A 21,744-nucleotide genomic window follows, 5' to 3' on the forward strand; every position below is an offset into this window, starting at 1 on the left:
ATATTATTTGATATATTATTATATCAAACGATTCAAAGTGAAAATATTAATTAAATAAGTGAAATTTAATTAAATTTTTTAATCACTTCAATTTTATGAAGAGCTTAAATTTGTAAACTTTTTTATATTTTCATAAATTTCAATATTTAGAATTTGAAAAATGATAAGTTTTTATCATTTAATTATCAATATATTTTTATCAAAATATTTTATATTTATATTTATATTTTAATTATCAAAATATTTTTATCAAATTTTATTGAAAATAAAAACAATATGCGCTAAATTCAAATTGATTTTCGAAAAAATTCAAATTGTATGATAATGTAGGCATTATATTATGATATAATTAATCATCTTATGATGATAAAAATTAAAACCTAATCTAACCTAATTTAAATTTTATTATGATTGAATTCTAAAATAATATCATGATGATAATTTTGCATATTTTTTTATGCAAATATAAATTAATAATAATGTATCTTTATTGAATAAATATTTATATAATTTATATAATATAAATATTTATTGTTCTGTTATGTCAATAATAAATAGATTATGATTCATAAAAGCAAATCGAAAAGAAAAAAAATTTATTACGTAATAATTAAAAATATAATAAAAAATAATTACGTAAGTTTTTAAGAAAATAGAAATTGAATATAATATATAATCAATCGATAAATTTTAAAATTTTTCAAAATTTTTTCAAAAATTAATTTTTAAATGAAAAATATTTATTTCATATTTTTTTATATTATTCTATATTTTATAATTATTTTCATATATAAAATAAAATTTTATCAATAGTTCATTTATGCATCGTAAATTAGTCAATTTTTATATTCAAAAAATTTTCAAACATGAAAACAAAATCTTGAATGAAAAAAAATTTTTTTTTAAATTTATTCTTTCATAAAAAATCTATCTTTTATATTATAAATAATAAAATATTTTGTATATTATAATATTAATTTTATCATATAAATTTTTATATCAAGAATTTTTTAATTAAAAATTAATTTGAATGATATTTTAATCCTTTAAATATTTTAAGAATTCAAGAGTTCAATCATTAAAAAATTTCTAAAAATGGGAAATTACATATAGATTAATTTTGAATCATTGAATTTCATTAAGAGCTATTTTCGATTGTATATGCTAAAATCTATAAAAATATATAAAAGATTTTAAAAATTTGAATCCCTCAAATTACAATTCAACTTCTTGTAGTACAACAAATATTTGTAAGTAATCCATATATTTTTCCAATATAAGAATGTGTGTATATATATATGTATAAGTATATATAATATACTTATATTGAAAATACATATATAGAATATAAGATTTAAATATTTTGAAAATTGTTGTTAATACTAAAAGATATAATAATTATTAAAAATAAGATACACCTCACTGATTTCAATGATATATGTTGTTAAGGTCAACATTTTAAACATCTTTTCCTTATATATAACTGCTGCTTGGTTTGAAGAACTTTTTTGAAATAATAGTAAGAATATTTTTAATATCATTTATAAGTAATTATATAGTTCAAGGGATCAATTCCAATGACTTTAATATATGTAGAGGCCATTCTCTCAATTAGGTTTTAGTCATCGTTCATTGTTTATTACTAAAAGATAATATTATATTTCATTAATATTATATATTTTTCTGACACTTTATAAATTAAAATATTAAATTTAAGTTAAATTATATTATAGTTTAGTTCTATAACGAAGACAATCTCATAGCGATCACGATTTTTATCTAATTATTTTTATCTAAATACTATTTCATGGAAGATGAATCAGGACTTTCAAGACAAATTATAAGATTATCTTTTATTAAATTTTATTAAATTAAGTTTTGATTGGATTAAAATATAGCTATACGAACGTTAAAAATTTAATGTATCTTAAAACTATTATAGTTAAAATATTTATATTTTTCATATATAACAATAAATATAATAATCAATTTGTTGAAAAGTTCTGCTTCTCTCATTAATTGTAATCAAAACTTAAGCTAAATGTATCGATGTAATGTAGGCCTTACTTCTCTAAATCGTAAATTGAATATTTCTCAGATTTTATAAACTCAAATTAATTTAAATTAATCCAAATCTAACTCAAATCCGAACATAAGCCCTAAAAAATATGTAATATTAAATAAATAGTGTCAAGAATATTTTTTTCTGAAGACTGGTGGGAGATTAACAGAGAAAAACTATTCAGAATATGATTTTGCCAACATATTTCAAGGTCACTGAAATCGATCAAATGCATTCTATTTCGATAATTAATAATATTTCAAATATTAAGATTTAATAATTTCAAAGAGTAATAATATAAAAATATTTGTCATTATTATTAAAAATATTTAAATAAATTGATTTTAATTTGCATTTTAATATACATCTTTTAATATCGTATACACAAGAAATATATCTCTAGAGGATCGATTCTAAACAATAAATTGATATATAAAAATGTTAAATGTTCATTTTTAAAATTATAAACAGTTTTACTTTACAAACCTGTATGCAGATAACATAAATAAATCTTCAAGTAGTAGTAAAATTTATAATAGTAAAATTTTGTATTTTTTTAGACTATAATATTAGAAAAATATGCTATACAAATGATAAAACTGAACTGCATTTAATTTAATAGTATAATGATATCATAATAATACAGTGTTCCATTAAATTTTTCGTTAAAAAATTTCAAAAACTAATAAAATTAAAATTAATAGGATAAAAAAATTTTATTTTTGACTAAACATCAAATATTGATATTTAAAAAATAATATTTCAAAGGAAGGAAAGAAATTACTTATTAATAAAATTATTTTTACATTGTATTTGAATTTATTTTAATCGAAAGAGTTAATGAAAATTATAGAAATATTTTTTTTTATTGCATAATCATCTTTTTTTTAAAGTCTTGACAGTTATTGTTGTATTTTCGCTTCTTTATTACACGTATATAATCTATCCTATTTTATTTAATAAATGAAATTATCTTTAGAATTATTCGTTATTAAAAAAAATGTTTCAAATAGAATTGGTTTGAAAGAAAAATAATTTATTATAATTTGTTTATATGCAAATGCATGAAAAATATATGAAGATCATTATTATAATTTAAGAATTATTATTTTTGATGCATTAATTGATGCATTTTATTTTTTACAAAAAAATATTAACTTATTTATATCAACAAAATATTAATTAAAAAATATTAATTTAATATTATAATTTGAAATTTGTATTTGTATTGTATTTTCAATTTTAATTTTTTTTCATTTAATATTTAAATTAATCTATATTATTTTATTTTTATGATTGTATTGAAATTAAAAAATAGAAATTTAAACTTGTATTTCTTCCAAACTTCTTTTTAAAAATAATTGAAATTTCTATGTATATATCAGATATAAATTGTATCGAGGAAATTATTCAGATATTTAGTTTTTACTACAGTTAATAATTTTTTTTTAAAAATTAAATGACATAATAGAACAGTTATATTTTAGTGATTGGATAATTTATGTATTAACCATACTTTCATAATCAATGATCATTTTTAATTATCATTTTTAATTACAACTAAAAATTGAAAGTCTAAAATTTTTTGGATATGAAAATATATAGTTTGATCGAAAACTTATGCTTTAAGGATAATATTTAGTAATATTTATAATCTGAATTGCGGCAAATTCATAGTTTTCGAAATAAAATTCTTGCTATTATTATATTAAATTTTATCTGGATATAAATCTATAATAAATCATATGCATCAATATGCAATCGCTACATTTCTATTATTTATATCAGTTATATCATGACAATCAGTACTCAAAATATACTAATATCACTAATATAACTATTTAATTCTATACATATCTATATGTATCAAATTTGAATATTCCACGGATTCTTCAAAATCTTCAGAAATTATTTTGAATAAAGTTATAATAATAGTGATATTAATCTTGTATTTAAAATTTATTATTGTAACTTTGATTATAATTTCAGTTTTTCAAAGCTTGTTTTATTTGATCATTATATTTTTATTTTATTATTGCATTTTGCGAATCTGTGCTTAAACTTGTTATAGATGGAAAATTTTATATAATAATATAATTTGGCAACATGACTTGCTCCATTAAACTTGTATAATGGATATATAAGTTTATCAAATATACAAACTTAATAGGACAATCACAATATTAATATTTGATATTTTCAATCGATTAGTCTTTTGTATTTTATACATTCAAATAATCGATAAAATATATAACTTGTTTCTTTTTATTTCCTATTAAATATTAGTTTTTTTTTTATTTTAATTTTAAAAATATAAAAATTAATTATAAAAATATAATTATAATAATTATAAAAATTTTAACATTTTAAAATAATGTGGCTTTTTAAGAATATATTAAATATCGTTTATTGAAAATTCATCAAAATGACGTAAAATATAAAATTTAAAAATTAGTTCTTAGAAATAATAATAAAAATATAATTGAAAATATTTATCAATTTACTTTCTGCATGATAATAAATAAGTTTTCATCAATATATGTTTTAATTTTGCATGAATAACTTTCTTTTAATATGCATATCATTTCAATAAAATAATAAAAAATAATATTATTTATTTTATTCAAATTATTATTAATTCTGGCTAATTAACTCTTCATAGACAAGTATATTTTTAATAATTATTATTTTTATTATTTTAAATTAAATTTTCAAAAAAATTTTAAATAAATATTGAAGATTTTAGTATACTATCATTTATCTCATCAAATATTTAAAAAATTCTATTTTATCCATCTTTGAAAGCAAGATCTAATTTTTATATCAGAAATAATTTTCACGCAGAAAGATATTTCACGATTAACAATTTGTTGTTCCAATAATTAAATCATATGAAAGATTTTGATTTATCCTTATGGATTTTTATGAATAAACAGACTAAATGTAGTATAAAAAATTGATCTACAATTTTTTATGAAGTATGGCACATTGAAGTAATCCAGTATAAAAGTATGATTAAGATACTGAATGTAATTAAAAATTTTATAAATAAAAAATAAATTTTTTTTATAATAATATATATATATATTATGCCTAATTTAAAAAAATCCTTTGAAAGCAATGTATTCGATTATTTTAAAACAAATATTTTATAAAAATAATTATACATATTACTTGAGTATCTAATATCAATAAATAAGATAATATAATGTAATCGAAGAAATAGATTATTTCTCCCAGAATGCTTGTGTTTAAAGAATTTCTCAACAGTATATAATTTTTTTATTTAATTTTTTGGCATAATTTTTTAGTTTTTATTAAAATATGTTGATTGTATATTTGAATTAATATATATAAGTTATTTCAAAAAATTTTAATTCAGGAATCTTACATAATTCTAGAATATATTATTAAATATTTTCTACCATTCTATCGTTCGAATAGCTAAATCAGACATATATCTAAAAAGTGTATTTAATGCAAAATTGAATTACTTATAATTTAAAAAATAACTTTATATAAAAACGTATAGTTATTAATATTTTTTTTTTGCAAGCACTAAATTTAAAAAAAAATAATAATGAGAAATTAAAAATTTCATCATTATTTTTGATATGCAACATGATGAAAGAATATATTTTTTACAAATAAATTTACAATAAAATTTAATAAAATAATAATATAATTTTTTTTAAATTAATAGTAATATTTCTTTTATATTTCATAATATCGATTCTCTTAACGAATTCAGTAAACGATCGTTATATTAACTTTATAAAAGTTAATATGTTCTCAATGGATGAAGATCAAAGTTTTCAAATGTCGAAAATTTTTATAATTTATTCGTTATTGAAAATTTATCAACAAATTACGAACAATTTAATATTTTTATTTTTTTCCCATTATTATATATTATACATAATTATGATAGATTATTGAATTTAACTCGATTAATCGAATAAAAAAAAATTTATCAATCTAAGAAAATTATGACATTGTCATTTCATAATTATTATAAATTTAAAATATTTAATCTGATTATCATCAAAAAATGATAAAACTTTTGCTTTTTTTCTTTATCTACTGCTTAAAAAAACATGAACACATTGTATATCAACAATTTTATTATTTTGATGTCTAGAATTGATCCTTTAAATATGCTATATATCTTGCATATCTTCTAATATCATATAGATATGGTATTCAGATGAAATAGATAAAAAGTTTAAAGAGCGATTCAAAATGACATGAAAAATCAAAATGAGAAAAAAAATAAAAAATACAAAAATTTCATTTAAAATTTATATGAATGAGATAGAAATAAAGAATTTATTTATATATTTAGTTTATATAGATTGATTTAAATATCATAGTATATATATATATATATATATATATATATATATATATATATATATATATATATATATATATATATATATATATATTTAATATATTTTTGTTAGAAAAATTTTACTAAAAAAAAATAAAAAATAAAAAAATTCTTTTTTTTTTTTTTTTTTTTTTTTTTAAGAAAAATGATGAATTACATTGAATATATATAACTTTTATTTTTTATTAATATTTATGAATTTTATATGAATTTTTTTTTATAAAAAAATAAATACAGCTTATACATAAAAAAAATAAATTTAATCTTTTTGATCCGAAATTTTATGAATGAATTAATTCTCTATTAATTAATTCTCATAGATTTTGACAAAATAAATAAGTCGAATGAATTTTAATAAATTCTAATTAATAAATTAAATAAATTTTATGATTTTAAATAAATATGTAATTTTTTTTATAAACAATCGCATTATATGCATTTATTTTTTTTTTCCTACTTATAAGATAAGCTATCAATAATCTTTGTTATTGAATTTGAAAATTACTATAATTTCCATTATTTTTTATTTGTGTTAAAGAAATGCATCTAAGAAAATTTTTCATATTTAATTTTCAATAATTAAAAAATAAAATATTAAACAAAATTCTTCATTTTTGTCTCATTTTGGTTTTTCAAATCATTCTTTAAATTTTCTAATTATTTCTATTAATTTTCTTCTTATTATTATCTAAACACACTTGTATACACAGTATTAATATGTTCGGATATCTTAGAAAACTCTATTTTAAAGATTAAAACAAATATAAAAATTGATATATAATATAAAAATATTAATTGAAGCTTATTTATTAGATTACAAACAATTTAAATTCATAGATAAAGAACAAAATATAATGGCGACGTAAAGATAAAGACATTCAGCTTCATTCTACTTCTATTTTGCTTCATCTAAAACTTCAAATGCTTATAACTTAATAAATAAAAACTAATAAATTTTAATCATATATCAACTTTTGTGTTTGTTTTTAGAATTGAAATAGAATTTTTAGAATTGATTCTCTAAAAAAATTTCACAAATATATTATTACTTTAGATATTTGTATGCAAAATTTTCACTGAAAAATGATTAATATTTAAACTTTTATAACTTTGTGAAAAAAAATTGAAAAATTATAACAATTTACTTAGATTGATTTTAAAACTCTACTTTTATATCCTTGATTTTTTCAAATTCTTTTTTATTGCAAAACAGAATGCGAAATTACTTTTTTCTTTTCTTTAAAAATTCAAATGACTCTAGACTCATGAAATTTATATTATTTTAAGATCATTTTATAAAAAGAAAAATAAGATTTAAAAATACAATATATTAAACACATATATATGTACATTATGTATATATATTTATGCACACAAATAAATATATACTATACAAAGTATAAGTTTTATCATGCAATCTGATAATAAATTTTAATGCCAATAATTCATTTTCATTTAAATTATAATAAGATATAAAAAAAAAATCATAGAAAAAAATTAACTTCAGTTTCATTCTTCAGTTTTGCAATAAAAAAAAAATCTTTAGAAAAATTAAATTTAGAAATGTGAAAATAAAGATTTCACCTTTTAAAATAAACATACAGATTATATTACATTTTTTTTTCACAAAGTTATAATAATTTAAATTAATCATATTTTAACGAAAATTTAATATTTCTTTAATTTTACATGCGAGTATATTTAATGAAATATATTTAAAATATATTTAAAATATATGTAAAAGTATTATATAATAAAAATATATAATAATGCCTTATTAATTATTATAAATATTTCAATTCCAAAAATTTTTTAAACTGCTTAAATGAAGCAATATTATCTTTAATCCATAATCATAATTTACCTTAATAATAAGTCATAGTACTAATAATAAGTCATCAAAACAAAAATAAAATTTCTATACTTTAATATGTCTAATATGTTTAAAATTTGTTCAATAAAAATAATATTAAATTCAATAATATTTGAATAAATTTGAATAATTATACGATAATGTAATAATTAAAAAAAACAAATATCATAAGAATAATTTTTCTATTATATTTCATGTTTTTTAATAATTCAAGAGATGAATAAAATCAAAAATTAACAGCCGATAATTCTCGAAATATTTATCTAGTATAATAATTGTTACATTTCTCTATGATAGTTAATGAGGCAGTACTAAATATGATTATGCATGCATACATTTGTATATAGTTAGTAGAAGCGATATAGTGGAATCTATAGGATGTTAATATATTTGTGGAATATATTTGAAAAATTTAGAAGTCAAAACAAATAAATGTTGATATATAAAAATATCGGTTAAATCTCATTTATTAAATTATAAACAATATAAGCTAAGAAAATTAAATAAAACAAGATAGAAATAAAACAAGATAGCAGTATAATATTCTTATTTTATCTATCTCGTTTTTAATGCAAACTTCAATTACTTTCAACTTAATAACTTTAATCAACATTTTTATATATAAATTTTTGTTTGTTTTGATTTTAAAATCAATTTTTCAAAGATGTTCCACGAATAAATATATTAATATTTTATATAAATTAAAAAAACAATACTACATTATTAAAAGCATTGTACATCATATAAAAAACAAATTGACATCTAATTTTAAACGAAGTTACTAAACATGCAAACTTTAATATCTGATTAAATATGATTATATATATGACTTCACTATTCCTTTCACTGATTATAGCTATTTAAGTTAACACCAAATGATTATTAAAAAAAGAAGAAACGAATAAATATCACTAAAATTGCACTTACTTAAAGAACTGTGATTATGAACCCATCTACCAGGATCATACTGCTGAGAGAATGGAACGGATTGGCTAGTTGATCTTTCAGTATTAGGAGAAACTCGATTAAGACCAGCATTAATTTTTTCTGCCTGTTGTTTTTGAAATCGAGGTGGTAAATTGGTTTTATAATATCGAGAAAATGAAGCATGTAGCTCACGATCTCTGATATCCCTTTGATCGCGATCTCGCTCTCTTTCACGTTCATTACGATTACTATCTTGTCTTGTAAAATTTTGTCGATCTGTTTGTCGAAAATCAGACAGTAATTGATCACGCGAATCTCTGTTGTCTTTTGGACCATCTCTACTTTCACGCAATTCACGTATATTTATAGATTTTTCATCTTTTCCTTCAGATCGTTCTCGTTCTCTATTTTCCTTTTCTCGTTCCCATTCAGGAACTGGAATCGGTACTGGTGGAACACTTATTAAACCTTTTGATTCATTAGCTTGTTTCTCTTTTAACTTTTGTTCTAAATCTTGCAATTTTTTAGCTGCCGCTTGTCTAGTTGATTCCTGATATCGTTTCTCTTCTTCTTCTTTCCGTTGTCGAGCGCGTTCAACAGCAGATGCTACTTCAACAACTTTTAGTCTGCGTCTCTCGTTCCATGCTTCATCATCTTCTACACCTGTTTTCAAAGTGAAGACGAATGTCATGAACAAACTTATGAGATATAACACAATACATAACTGGTATGAATGAAAATGAATTCAACTCTATAGATTTGCACCTAAGTCACGTAAATGTTCTGACCTCTCAAAGAATGCACCGAATGCAGTTGTGACTGACCGCTATAACTACCAGACCCGTTGGAACCACGATAATCACGGGATAAAGAACTCTGAGTCCATGAACGATGAGTTGCTTGATCTCGGGATTCCTTCAAATCTCGATTATCGTGATTATCACGATTATCACGGTTATCTCTTGTTTTTTCTTTGTCATCTATTGAATTTTCCTCTATTTTTTCTTCCTTATTGTCCTTTTTTTCATCTTTCTTCGAAGGTTCAGGATCAGGTTCATCGTCACTAAAGGTAAGTTTTTGATTATAATCAATATCATCATGTGCTGCCCAGCCAGCATCACGAGAAATATCGTCCATTCGAGTAAGATCTTCTTCTTTAATAATTGGTCGTGTAATAATTTCTTCTTCGGGAACGCGCTCGCGTTCTTGTTGACGAACAGATGGAGGAGGAAATCGTTCTGAGGGATAATTAAACCGAGGTCTAGGCCCACTAGAACTTGTGTTTGTCGGAAATTGAGAAGGAAATCCACCAGAAAAGTTCCCTCTGTACATCTGTATGTGTATTTAATATATTTATAGTTAATTCATAAAACATAGATAATATATCACTAATAAAATATATAAGCAGAACTTACAAATGGAGGAATAAGTCCTCTATAATGATGTAGATTTGGACCAACTTGATGAGAATTAGAACTTAAAGCATTTTGACTGTTTGAAGAACTATGAGGAGGGCCTCCCTGGGCCATACCCATATTGGGAGACTGGACCAAGTTCTGTCGACCGCCTCCAGATAAGTCGGTATGTCCTCCTGGTCCAGTGATATTTAAAGGGGGGGCCTGGACCCCTGAATTCCCACTTCCAGAACCAGTAGTTCCTATTCCTGCACCACTGGTTGTACGACTTCCACCTTGTATCCAACTTCCTTCCGCTAATATAATATTTATTTTATATAATATATACTTAATCTTTTCATTGTATATTATAAATTGTAATAATACAATATTATATGATTTATATATAATCGTACTTTGGGGTCGTAAACTTGGACCAGGTCCATATTGTGCATTTAATTCCCGACTTGTTGTTTGTTGTTGCTGCTGTTGATGTGACTGTTGTTGGCTTCCTACTGCAGTTCCTGAATATCAACACAAACCTCATTATGACTACATGATCATTAATTCAATATTTTATCACTTAATTTAAGATTTATAACTAATAAAATTAGTAATAATACATTATAAATTTTATCTATTATAAAATATAACTAGTTAGTAATTCTCATTGATAATATTTAAAAAAAAATTTTTTTTATAAATTAAATATACAATTAATTTTCTAATATATTATATATATTCATATTTTATGATTTTGAAATATTTATTAGTATTTTGAATATAATATTTAAGTCTTTTTTATTATATATTTTATTTTTAAATTTATTTTATAATGAAATAATAAAATTCATTTCTATTTTATTTATCTTCCTTTTTCATTTTAAGAAAATATATAAAAATGTTATTTATAACATTTAATATATTACGTTATTAACATTTAATATATTATATTATTTATAACATTAAATATATAAAAATGTTAATAATATAATAGAACTGAAAAAGAAAATTATATATAAATATATTATATAAGCAATATAAAATATTATATATTTCTCTTTATAATATGTATTTTTCATACCATCTCCAGATCTGCTCATTATTGCACTCCATGACGATTTGTTGTTTACATCGGAAGAATATGAAGACTGTGAAGTATTTTGTTGCCCTGGGAGTAATGGATGTAATGATGTTGTTGTGATAGTTCCTGCTACACATTGTGCTGTTGAAGAATTTGCCTGAGAAAAAAATAAATACATAAATATATTTATATAATGTATGAATATATATATGAATATATATATAATGAAAAAATATAAGATAAACATAAAAAAATAAATAATATAAAAAAAAAAAATAATTTTTTATGAATAAAAATTTATATGAAAAAAATATTGCTAATATTCATCATAACAATATTATAAAATAATTCTGTACATTTCTCTCATATCAATAAATAAATACTATATGTCAAAAATTATTTATCAATGTTAGAAAATTCACTTAATAAATGTTTATAAAATTACAGTAGATGTATCTGATGTGGTTACAGCTGTAGTAGTTGTAGTGGTAGTGGTAGTTGTCGACTCTTTGGTAGTAGCCCAACCACTTCCTCCACTTGGTACAAGACTGACAGCTGGATCGTTGCTGCTGTGTTCACTTTTTAAACTAGGCAGATTAGCTGGAGGTCGCCGTGCCGAAGGCACTTTTCCAAGACTTTGCATTCCATGTTTACGTGGCAATGTGTTTTTTTGTTGATGTTGTTCTAAAGATTCACCCTATAAGTACAAATCGGATACCAATTCCATTTTTCTTTAAATAATTATTTGATTTTTAATATTTTTAATATCAATAAAGATATATATATAGTAATATATACGATGAAAATATAAATTATATATACAATTAAAATATAAATAATAAAAAAAATAAATATATTAAAAAAGATAAGAAATGGAATATATACAGTAACATCCTGTTAATTGTAAAATAAAAACTAAAATACATAAATACATAATTATTTAGGGAGATATTTTGAAAAATATTGGCTTTTTTTTTTTATTTCATTTATTTTATTGAATCATAGAAAGTAAAAGAGAAAAATATTTTTAATAAGTGAAATAAAAAAAAAATGTATTTTATTTAATTTTTATTTTATGATATATTATATTTTAAATTTTTAAAGTATATATACCTCATAAACTGAAATATCAATTTCAGGAATTGTTGGAAATAATATATACATGACAATTAAACAAGTAAAAATTAAATAAAAAAGTTAATAAAATATTATTGTATTCAATAGAATTAATATATATATGTAGTATATATATTATATGTATATATATTATATTATATATATGTATAAAATTTAATATTATTGTATAAACATATATATATATATTATTGTATAAAAATCAAAGAAAAAAGAAAAGAAATGAAAAAAAATAAATTAAAAGGAAGAAAAAAAAGAAAAAAAATATTTGGCCAACTCACCCTACTCACCCGATACAAGCTATTGATGTCTAATGATTGAAACTTGGATTTTCCTTTCTCCCCCTTCGACACAAGCCCTGACAGAGTAGACATGCTGTCTGCAGGCAACCATTTAGTACCAATCAGACCCAAAGAACGAACCCTTTGTCTGAAATTATAAATAATATTTATATAGCTAATTTTGTTAATATGTTTTTATATTTTTCCAATTTTCATTATTTCATCAAATTATATTTAATAAAATAAAAATAAAAATCATATGAAAAATATTTTAAATAATTCTTTATGAAAAAAAAATGTATCTAAAGAATGAATTCTTTATCTATATGAATATATTTACTTTAAAATTCTGTATAATTTTAATCTGTTTAAAATATAATAAAAAATTTATTAATATAAATTTTTCAACAATATATAAATATCACTTATATATTAATGATATTTTTCTTCATTTAAAAGTATTTTAGATGAAAAGATTAAAAGTTTTTTAAATGAAATTATATAATTTTTTCCATCATAAATTGAAAAATAGATTGAATAAAAAATATTATTACTATTACTATTACTATAAATCTAATATTAATGTTTATAAATTTAATAACATATTTTATACTTCAATTTTAATGTCTTTTATATGATGGAAATAAAATTATGTGATTTAATTCAAAAAATTCAAGTTAATCTCTTGAGTTCATTATGAAAACAAAATATTTTTAAAATATATATAATTATTATACATCCATATCCATTTAGATGAATTATAATTAATAATTTTTTTTATGTTATTATGTTATGTTATTTATATTTTATTTATATTTTATTATGTTATGATTTATAATATTTTTTATATAATTGCAAAATTATGCTTAACATTTATAAATATTAATATATAAAAAAATATTTAATATAAAGAAAAGATATTAAAAATATAAAGTTAATTTTTTTTTTACTTTCTATATATATTAAAATGAAAATGTTAATTTATTTAAATTTTTCTCATTTTAAATTTTAATGTTTATAATTCAAATATATATATATACAATAAACAAAAAGTATAAAAAGTTCCAATTAATTAAATAAGAGGTTAACAATTGAAACAAAATTTACAAAAAAATATATATAATTTTATATATGTGTGTATATATATATATATGTAAGAAAACAAAATTAATTACAAATAATAATCATAAAATTAGACAAAAAAATAAGTGACAAATTGCTCTTCATAAATTATTAAAAAATATATATATATTAATAATATAAATACATATAAAAATAAAATTGATTGGAATAATATTTGAATATTACTAAAATAGAATATTATTAAATGAATATTATTAAAAGAGAAAAGATAACTCAATGCGTGAAATGCAAGGTAAGATGTAAAGTAGAAAGCGGACAAGTTTCACTAACTTTTATTATGAGAAGAAAAGAGATGCACGGAATATAAATTGATAAAAAATAGATAACAATCTACAAAGTAATGAATTATTTGAAATGAAATAAATAAAAATTATAATTAAAAATATATAGAATAATTGGAATATAAAGATTAAATTTAATTCCAAAATTGCGATGTCAAAATCATGAAAATTCAAAACAAAAAGATTCACGTCAAAGTGTATGTAAAATTTAATAAGAAAAACTTAATAAAATTAATAGCTTACTAAAATTTAAAAGATATTATATTATTGATATAAATCAAAAGAGAGTTTTTGAAATTAATGATCAGACGACAAAGTTAGATATGTTTCTACTTAGAAAAAAAGATTTAGACGAAGAAGTAAATCAAAGAAATATGACTTGCCTTGGTCCGCTCCAAATGGGTTTCTAATTCACAAAAGGGTTAATTCCCAGTTAAATTAATTAATGTCCGGATTGTCACGGATTACAATTATTATAAGTGTACCGCGCCTGCGAGACACAGAAACTTCTTTTCCACAATTCGTTCAAGATGGCGAATGCGCGACTTTCGGCTCTTCTTCCGCGATCAATACAATTACGTCATGCAACCAAAGAGGAGCCGTTTGCACAGACGCGCCACTCGTCTAGGTTTTCTTGTCACTCTCTTTTGTAATAAATTTCACAATTAAGTTTTTTTCTCACTTATTATATAGAATATAATTTTATATTCAATTTAAATAATATTACATATGCTTTTTACAAGTTAAACCTGTGCCACAATATTCGATATCTTTTTTTACTTAACCGTTACTTGTAGTAAGAAATGAGCGGAAGATTCAGCAGAAATAAGTGGCGCTGCTATGATTCCTTACCGTTTTGAACCAAAGTCAAGTTGGTTACAAATATTTGAATATCTTTCATAAAATAGTTTATATTTTTTATAAATGATTCAAATATATTTCTTTATTTTAAATATTTTTCAATTTTTGTTATTTTTTCTGTAATTTATTTAAATTAATATATTAATTTAAATTTAATTTCATTTATAAATATATTCATATATTTGATTTCGTTGGTAATTCTATAAATTTTCAATATGGTGGTCTTAAGTTTGCATATATACATATGTATATTTCCTTTTTTTTATATATAAGAATTTTATTCTCTAAATTAAATTAATGAATGATTACATTGAAAATGGTATGAATGTTATTTTTCTGTTATTGATTTAAATTAGTTTTCATAATTATTTTATATATATATATATTATATATATACATACATACATACATACATACATACATACATACATACATACATACATACATACATACATACATACATACATACATACATACATACATACATACATACATACATACATACATACATACATACATACATACATACATCATACATACATACATACATCATACATACATACATACATACATACATACATACATACATCATACATACATACATATATATATATACATATGTATACGTAATAATCAATTTTTACTTGCAGAGTGTAACGTTACATACTGACATTGGAGATATAAAAATTGAATTATTTTGTGAGCTGTGTCCAAAAACGTGTGAAGTAAGATTTTTTTCTTATTTTGTAACAATTTTCTTAAAATTATTTATATTGAAATAATTTTACAGAATTTTCTTGCCTTATGCGCTAGCAATTATTATGATAATTGCTTATTTCATAGAAATATAAAAGGATTTATTGTGCAAACTGGAGATCCTACACATACTGGTAAAGGTGGAACATCAATATGGAATCGTCCATTTGAAGATGAATTTAAAGAAGAATTAAGACATAATGCAAGAGGATTTGTTTCTATGGCTAATAATGGTCCAAATACAAATGGAAGTCAATTTTTTATAACATATGGGCCTCAACCACACTTAGATTTAAAATATACTTTATTTGGAAAGTAATTATACTTATTTTTAAATTTATATTAATTTTAAAGTTATTTAAATTTATTATATTTATGTAATTTATATAATTTAGTTATCAAATTAATTGTTATTTTTTAGGATAATAGATGGTTTAGAAACCCTTGAACAACTAGAAAAATTGCCGGTAAATCCAAAAAATTATAGACCTCTTACAGAAACCCGAATAAATAATGTAACTATTCATGCTAATCCTTTAGCAGGATAAATGTAAATGTATTAATTAAATTTTATAATTGTTGATTATATTTATCTTAAACTTTATAAATAATTTTTCAATAGAATTATATATATTTTAAAAATAAAGATTCATTATATATTGTTTTATCATAGTTTCAATCTCATAACTACTACATTAAAGATATCCTTTATTATATTTTTTTTTTTGAATGTTGATATACTAAAATTAATATTAATTATAATTTTTTAACTTAAGATCATTTTATTTACATATAATATATATTCATATTCTATATAAATAAAATATTTTTTATATTTTGCATAAATAAGACATTTATTTTTATAAATAATTTCTAATAAAATGAAATTATGTTATCAATATCATTTTATTAATAATAAGAATATAAAAATTATATTATAATTATTATAATTATATTTTGGAATATACCAATCTTTTATATAGATATGCAACAATTTCTCTTTATACCAATTTTTCATAATCGATTATGAAAACTATCATTTTTTTTAAATAAGTGCCAATATTATGACAATTTCAAGTTAGTTTCTATTGAATAATACACATATATAATATATCATTTTTTCTAAAATTTAAATCACAAAGAAAGATATAACTATTATTAATGTTAATAATATATAGTTATAAAATAAAAATTAATATTTTTTCGCTATTATATTACACATATTCTTTTTTAATAACTGAGATTATAATACTAATACTTAATATTTATGTTCCATTTTATATAATCCACTACAAGTTTTATAAATCAGCTGGCAAGATTATTTTAGAATATGTAATTCAAAACCAAATTCTCTAACAAAACTAAGTCTAATCAAATATATAATTTTGTTTTTAATTTTTACTATTTTAATTTGTAATTGAGTGATTTGAAAAATTCTGATATTTTATCTTCAATTAAAATTTCTATTATATTTTTGCTATAAATTATATATTAATATCTAGATTTTAATAATCTAAATATAATATATTTATTACCTATTTTTCCTTGCATGGATAAAATATCGATATATTCAATAATATTGTATATAGATATATTAAAATCTTTTTCCATTTTATTACTTTTTTCATATAAACTTATAATAAACTAACATGTTATTTGAAAATAAAAAAATTGAAAAAATACTATTTCATAATAGTATATCATAATTGTGTATATCAATAGTGATATTACAATTAAATACAAAAAATAAGAAAAAATATCAATATAAAAGTACTTTTCTTTAAATATTGAATTTATAATTTTATTTAATCCAGATTTTAAAGTTGTCACACATACAATCTACTTCTACTCTTCCAGTATAATTTAACACATGCAAATATAAATTGTTTTATTATAGTTAGATTTGTATTTATTTTGTGAACAAATAATCTGTTGCTTTTTAAATATCAGGTTCCTGAAGATAAAATTTTTTAAGATGAGACATGTTGAATAAAATAACACTTTTATAATAGCTTTTTCTTGAATCTAATAAAAAATCATTTAATATTTTTTTTTATTTTTTTGATATATTTATTTACTATTTTATTATATGAAAAATATATTTTTTCATATTGCACGATACTTATTATTTTGATTTTTTATTAAACCATAATATTCATCATAATTATACAATACAATTTTTATTTTGTTAGTTATTTTATTTAGTTTTATTTAGTGCAGAAAACCATATCAACTTTGACATTTCTCCATAATAATATTTTTTTCAATAAGTAATTGCAATAAATAGATTATATACAATAATTTATTCTTATCTATAACATATTCATATTAATTTAATAAAATTAAGTTACTTCATAGAAAGGATCCATTTTTAAATTTCTTCCACTTAATGATTCATATAGGAATATAATATTATAATTTTTGTAAATTCATAAAATCTTTTAGTTATTCAAATCAAATTGTTTCTTTCTGGTAGAAATCTATGAATCAATAAATAAAAATAAAATTTAAAATATTATTAATAGAATAATATTAAAACAAAATGATAAATTCCACTTTCTGATATAGTAATTGAATTTGGCTATCCATTAATTATTCAATTTGTTCTCCCAATATCATTCTAGTATTATAAGCACAAAAATAAAAAAAATCCAGAATAATGAAGATCTTTTAAATTCAATAAAATAAAAATCAAAAGAAAATGAAAAATAAAAAATACGCAATATTGATAATAATAGATAATTTTAAATAGTTATAATTGGTTTATGACCAAAACTAAAACTTTCTAATCTATATATTATAATTTTTATTTCAATTATTAATAATTTAGGAAATAATTGAATCATTAATTCTATATTGAAGATATTCCAATTTAATTCATAAATAGAAAATATTTATAAATTTTTTATATAAGTAAAGTATATTAATAAGTTTATAAGTTATCTTATATATTATAAAATTATCTTTCTGATTAAATTATAATTAAGATATTGATTAATTATTTATTAGATTTACAGATTGCAATAAGATTTTATTCATAACCAGCTACAATCATTGAGTTTCCTTAAATTCAAAAATATAAACTTATATCAAGATCTTTAATATTTGAAGATTTTACAATCCTTTTATATGTTTTGTAATAATATATGCATGCTTCATTGATATTAGAAGAATGTTAGTATTAATCATCTTTATTACATTTTTGAACAAAATTAATAACATTAAGAACAATATTTGTTTTTATATATTGTCTCTACATCACAAATTTTTTACTATTTTTAATATTTTCTGTTGTGATTTTTTTCAAAACTGGATCTTCAATAATTTAAATAATTTTAATTATTTCATATATATTTTTTATTGATTATTGCTCTTATTTGAAAGAATAAAATATATATTAAATAATTTTTATCTGACAATCATTTTTTTGTTGATTTTGTCAAAGTGTTTATTAATAAAGTTGAATCAATAATTGTTTCTTAAATATTCTTTTCATTTAATAAAAGAAATAATTTTTTTGCTTCTTAGTTAAAAATTAAATTGATTTTAATACTGAAAACTTTATAACTAGTAATTAGTCTTTTATATTCATTTAATCATTCCTATAATATATATATCGAAATTACTAATAAAAAAAATATATAATTGAATAACTAATATATCAGATAAAAAACTGAATTCAAATTTATTATTTATAAATGAACGAAATTAAAATTTAATTCCAATGTGAGTTATTTAGAACTAGAAGTTTTTTTGTATTTTGCCGAATATACAAAGAATAATGAATAAAAAAAAAAATAATAAAAATATAAAAAAAAAAATATTAATTTCACGATATATATAAAGAAATTTTCCATATTTATTGCATTTATTTATTTATCCATAAGTTAATATTTATCCATCTATATTCTATATTCTATATTCCATATTCTATATTCTATATTTGTCTCGTGTTGATATTTAATTATTATTACAACAATAATAATAAAATTAAATATATATACATATATAGTGGCAAAAATATATTAATGTAATGTTTTTATGGAATAAAAAAGTAATGAAAATAAAATATTAATAATTTTAAATATCTGTTATAAAAGTTATACTTATATTCAATACATAATAGTTAAAAAAAATAAAGAAAATAAAAAACTGAAATAATAAATATCATTCTAGAAATCAGTGCTTATATATATGCTCATATGCTTAATAAAAAAATTCTTAAATAGTTTCATAACTTAATAATCTTAGTTGAAAATTATGGCTTAGTGATTATGAAGAAAAAAATGCAATAAGAATGGATAATATATAATATAATAAATATAAAAACGAATATTTATATTAGAAAGTGCAAATTATAAAGATTATTATTTTTCCAATCTTATATTTATATTTTTCCAAAGATATATTATACATATGTCTTGTAATATTTAATAATTCTGTTTCAACATTATTTGAATCACTCTATATAAAATACAAGACCAATAATGTGCCATATGTAGATAGTATAGATATTAATTTCAATTTGTCTAATATAATAGTATTAGCATTATATTTTCCTAGATAATAAAGAGCATTACAACCTGCATTACCTTTACCTGAAAATAATATTTAAATTATTTTCTATATTATGTATAAGATATTTAATAAATTTTATTATTTACCTATTATTACATCTGGTAATTTTGTTGCAGATAAATTCAATCTCGTATAATTAATATGCAACTAAAAATTTAAAAACTCTAACATAAATTAAAACAAATACTTATTGTTAGAAATACCTTGTGTTATATTAAACAAATTATATTTTTAATGAGAAAAAATATGAATTTATATAATATTTTTATAATATTTCAATATTACATTTCATATTGTAAAAAAAAATGTTTTCATATATATTTTATCGTTTTAATGATCATGAATTTTATGAAATATTATCAATTACTCATTAATCTTTTATAATAATGATTTGTTTATATTGATCCGCAATTATATAAAAAAAATTCAAGAAATAATATTTTTATTAAATTGATATAAAAAACGCAAAATACTTTTATTAATTTATATCTTTATTTTATAATTTAAGAAGTATAATCATAGAAAAAAAATTATTTTATTTTTCTCATATGTTGTTTAATGAACACAATAGAAATTATTTATGATTAGTTTTTTATTTTCCGAAAAAACAAAATTTAATTTTTTATCATATCAATGATATTAAATTTAATAAAATTTCACATATATAAAATGAAATTCTATATCTAATACACGAAAGTATACAAATAATTATATTCAAATATAAAAACAATATATACAGTTTTCTAATTATACAGATATTAATATAATATACAAATATAAAATAAATAATAATATTGCATAACATGCACAAATAACATATACGAATAATACACTAGAGCATTCTTTGATAATAAATAATTTTTAATAATACTTTAGAATGTCAGAATATTGTCGATAGTAAGCAATATAACTTTTATAATACAACTTGAATTATTCATGCGCGCATATGTGAAAAAAGATAAAAGAGAAAAAGTATA

The 21,744-nt window shown here is 19.3% G+C and overlaps 2 protein-coding genes across 5 annotated transcripts in view; one reads left to right on the top strand and one right to left on the bottom strand.

Annotated features, from left to right (window-relative positions):
- LOC409242 (protein PRRC2C) overlaps nucleotides 1-15,399 on the bottom strand; it is a 33,809-nt gene extending 18,410 nt beyond the window's left edge. For 2 of the 4 annotated variants that reach the window (XM_003251775.4, XM_006571862.3), the window contains exons 1-8: nucleotides 14,956-15,399; nucleotides 13,149-13,296; nucleotides 12,179-12,430; nucleotides 11,734-11,890; nucleotides 11,066-11,173; nucleotides 10,671-10,966; nucleotides 10,044-10,587; nucleotides 9,256-9,918 (exon numbers count right to left, since the gene is read on the bottom strand). In XM_003251775.4, the coding sequence (XP_003251823.2) occupies nucleotides 9,256-9,918; nucleotides 10,044-10,587; nucleotides 10,671-10,966; nucleotides 11,066-11,173; nucleotides 11,734-11,890; nucleotides 12,179-12,430; nucleotides 13,149-13,241 (2,113 nt within the window). In that variant the 5' untranslated portion in view covers nucleotides 13,242-13,296; nucleotides 14,956-15,399. The remainder of the gene's footprint in view (nucleotides 1-9,255; nucleotides 9,919-10,043; nucleotides 10,588-10,670; nucleotides 10,967-11,065; nucleotides 11,174-11,733; nucleotides 11,891-12,178; nucleotides 12,431-13,148; nucleotides 13,297-14,955) is intronic. The other 2 variants (XM_006571861.3, XM_006571863.3) reach the window with 2 other exon arrangements.
- A 237-nt stretch (nucleotides 15,400-15,636) lies between these two features.
- Nucleotides 15,637-16,775, top strand: LOC551723 (peptidyl-prolyl cis-trans isomerase-like 3). The gene is made up of 4 exons (XM_624111.6): nucleotides 15,637-15,752; nucleotides 16,084-16,158; nucleotides 16,224-16,504; nucleotides 16,611-16,775. The coding sequence occupies exons 1-4, from the start codon at nucleotides 15,735-15,737 to the stop codon at nucleotides 16,735-16,737; spliced, it is 501 nt and encodes a 166-aa protein (XP_624114.1). The 5' UTR covers nucleotides 15,637-15,734; the 3' UTR covers nucleotides 16,738-16,775.
- Nucleotides 16,776-21,744: the final 4,969 nt, after the last annotated feature.

Source organism: Apis mellifera, linkage group LG3, assembly GCF_003254395.2.
Source record: "Apis mellifera strain DH4 linkage group LG3, Amel_HAv3.1, whole genome shotgun sequence".
Classification (NCBI taxonomy): Eukaryota; Metazoa; Arthropoda; class Insecta; order Hymenoptera; family Apidae; genus Apis; species Apis mellifera.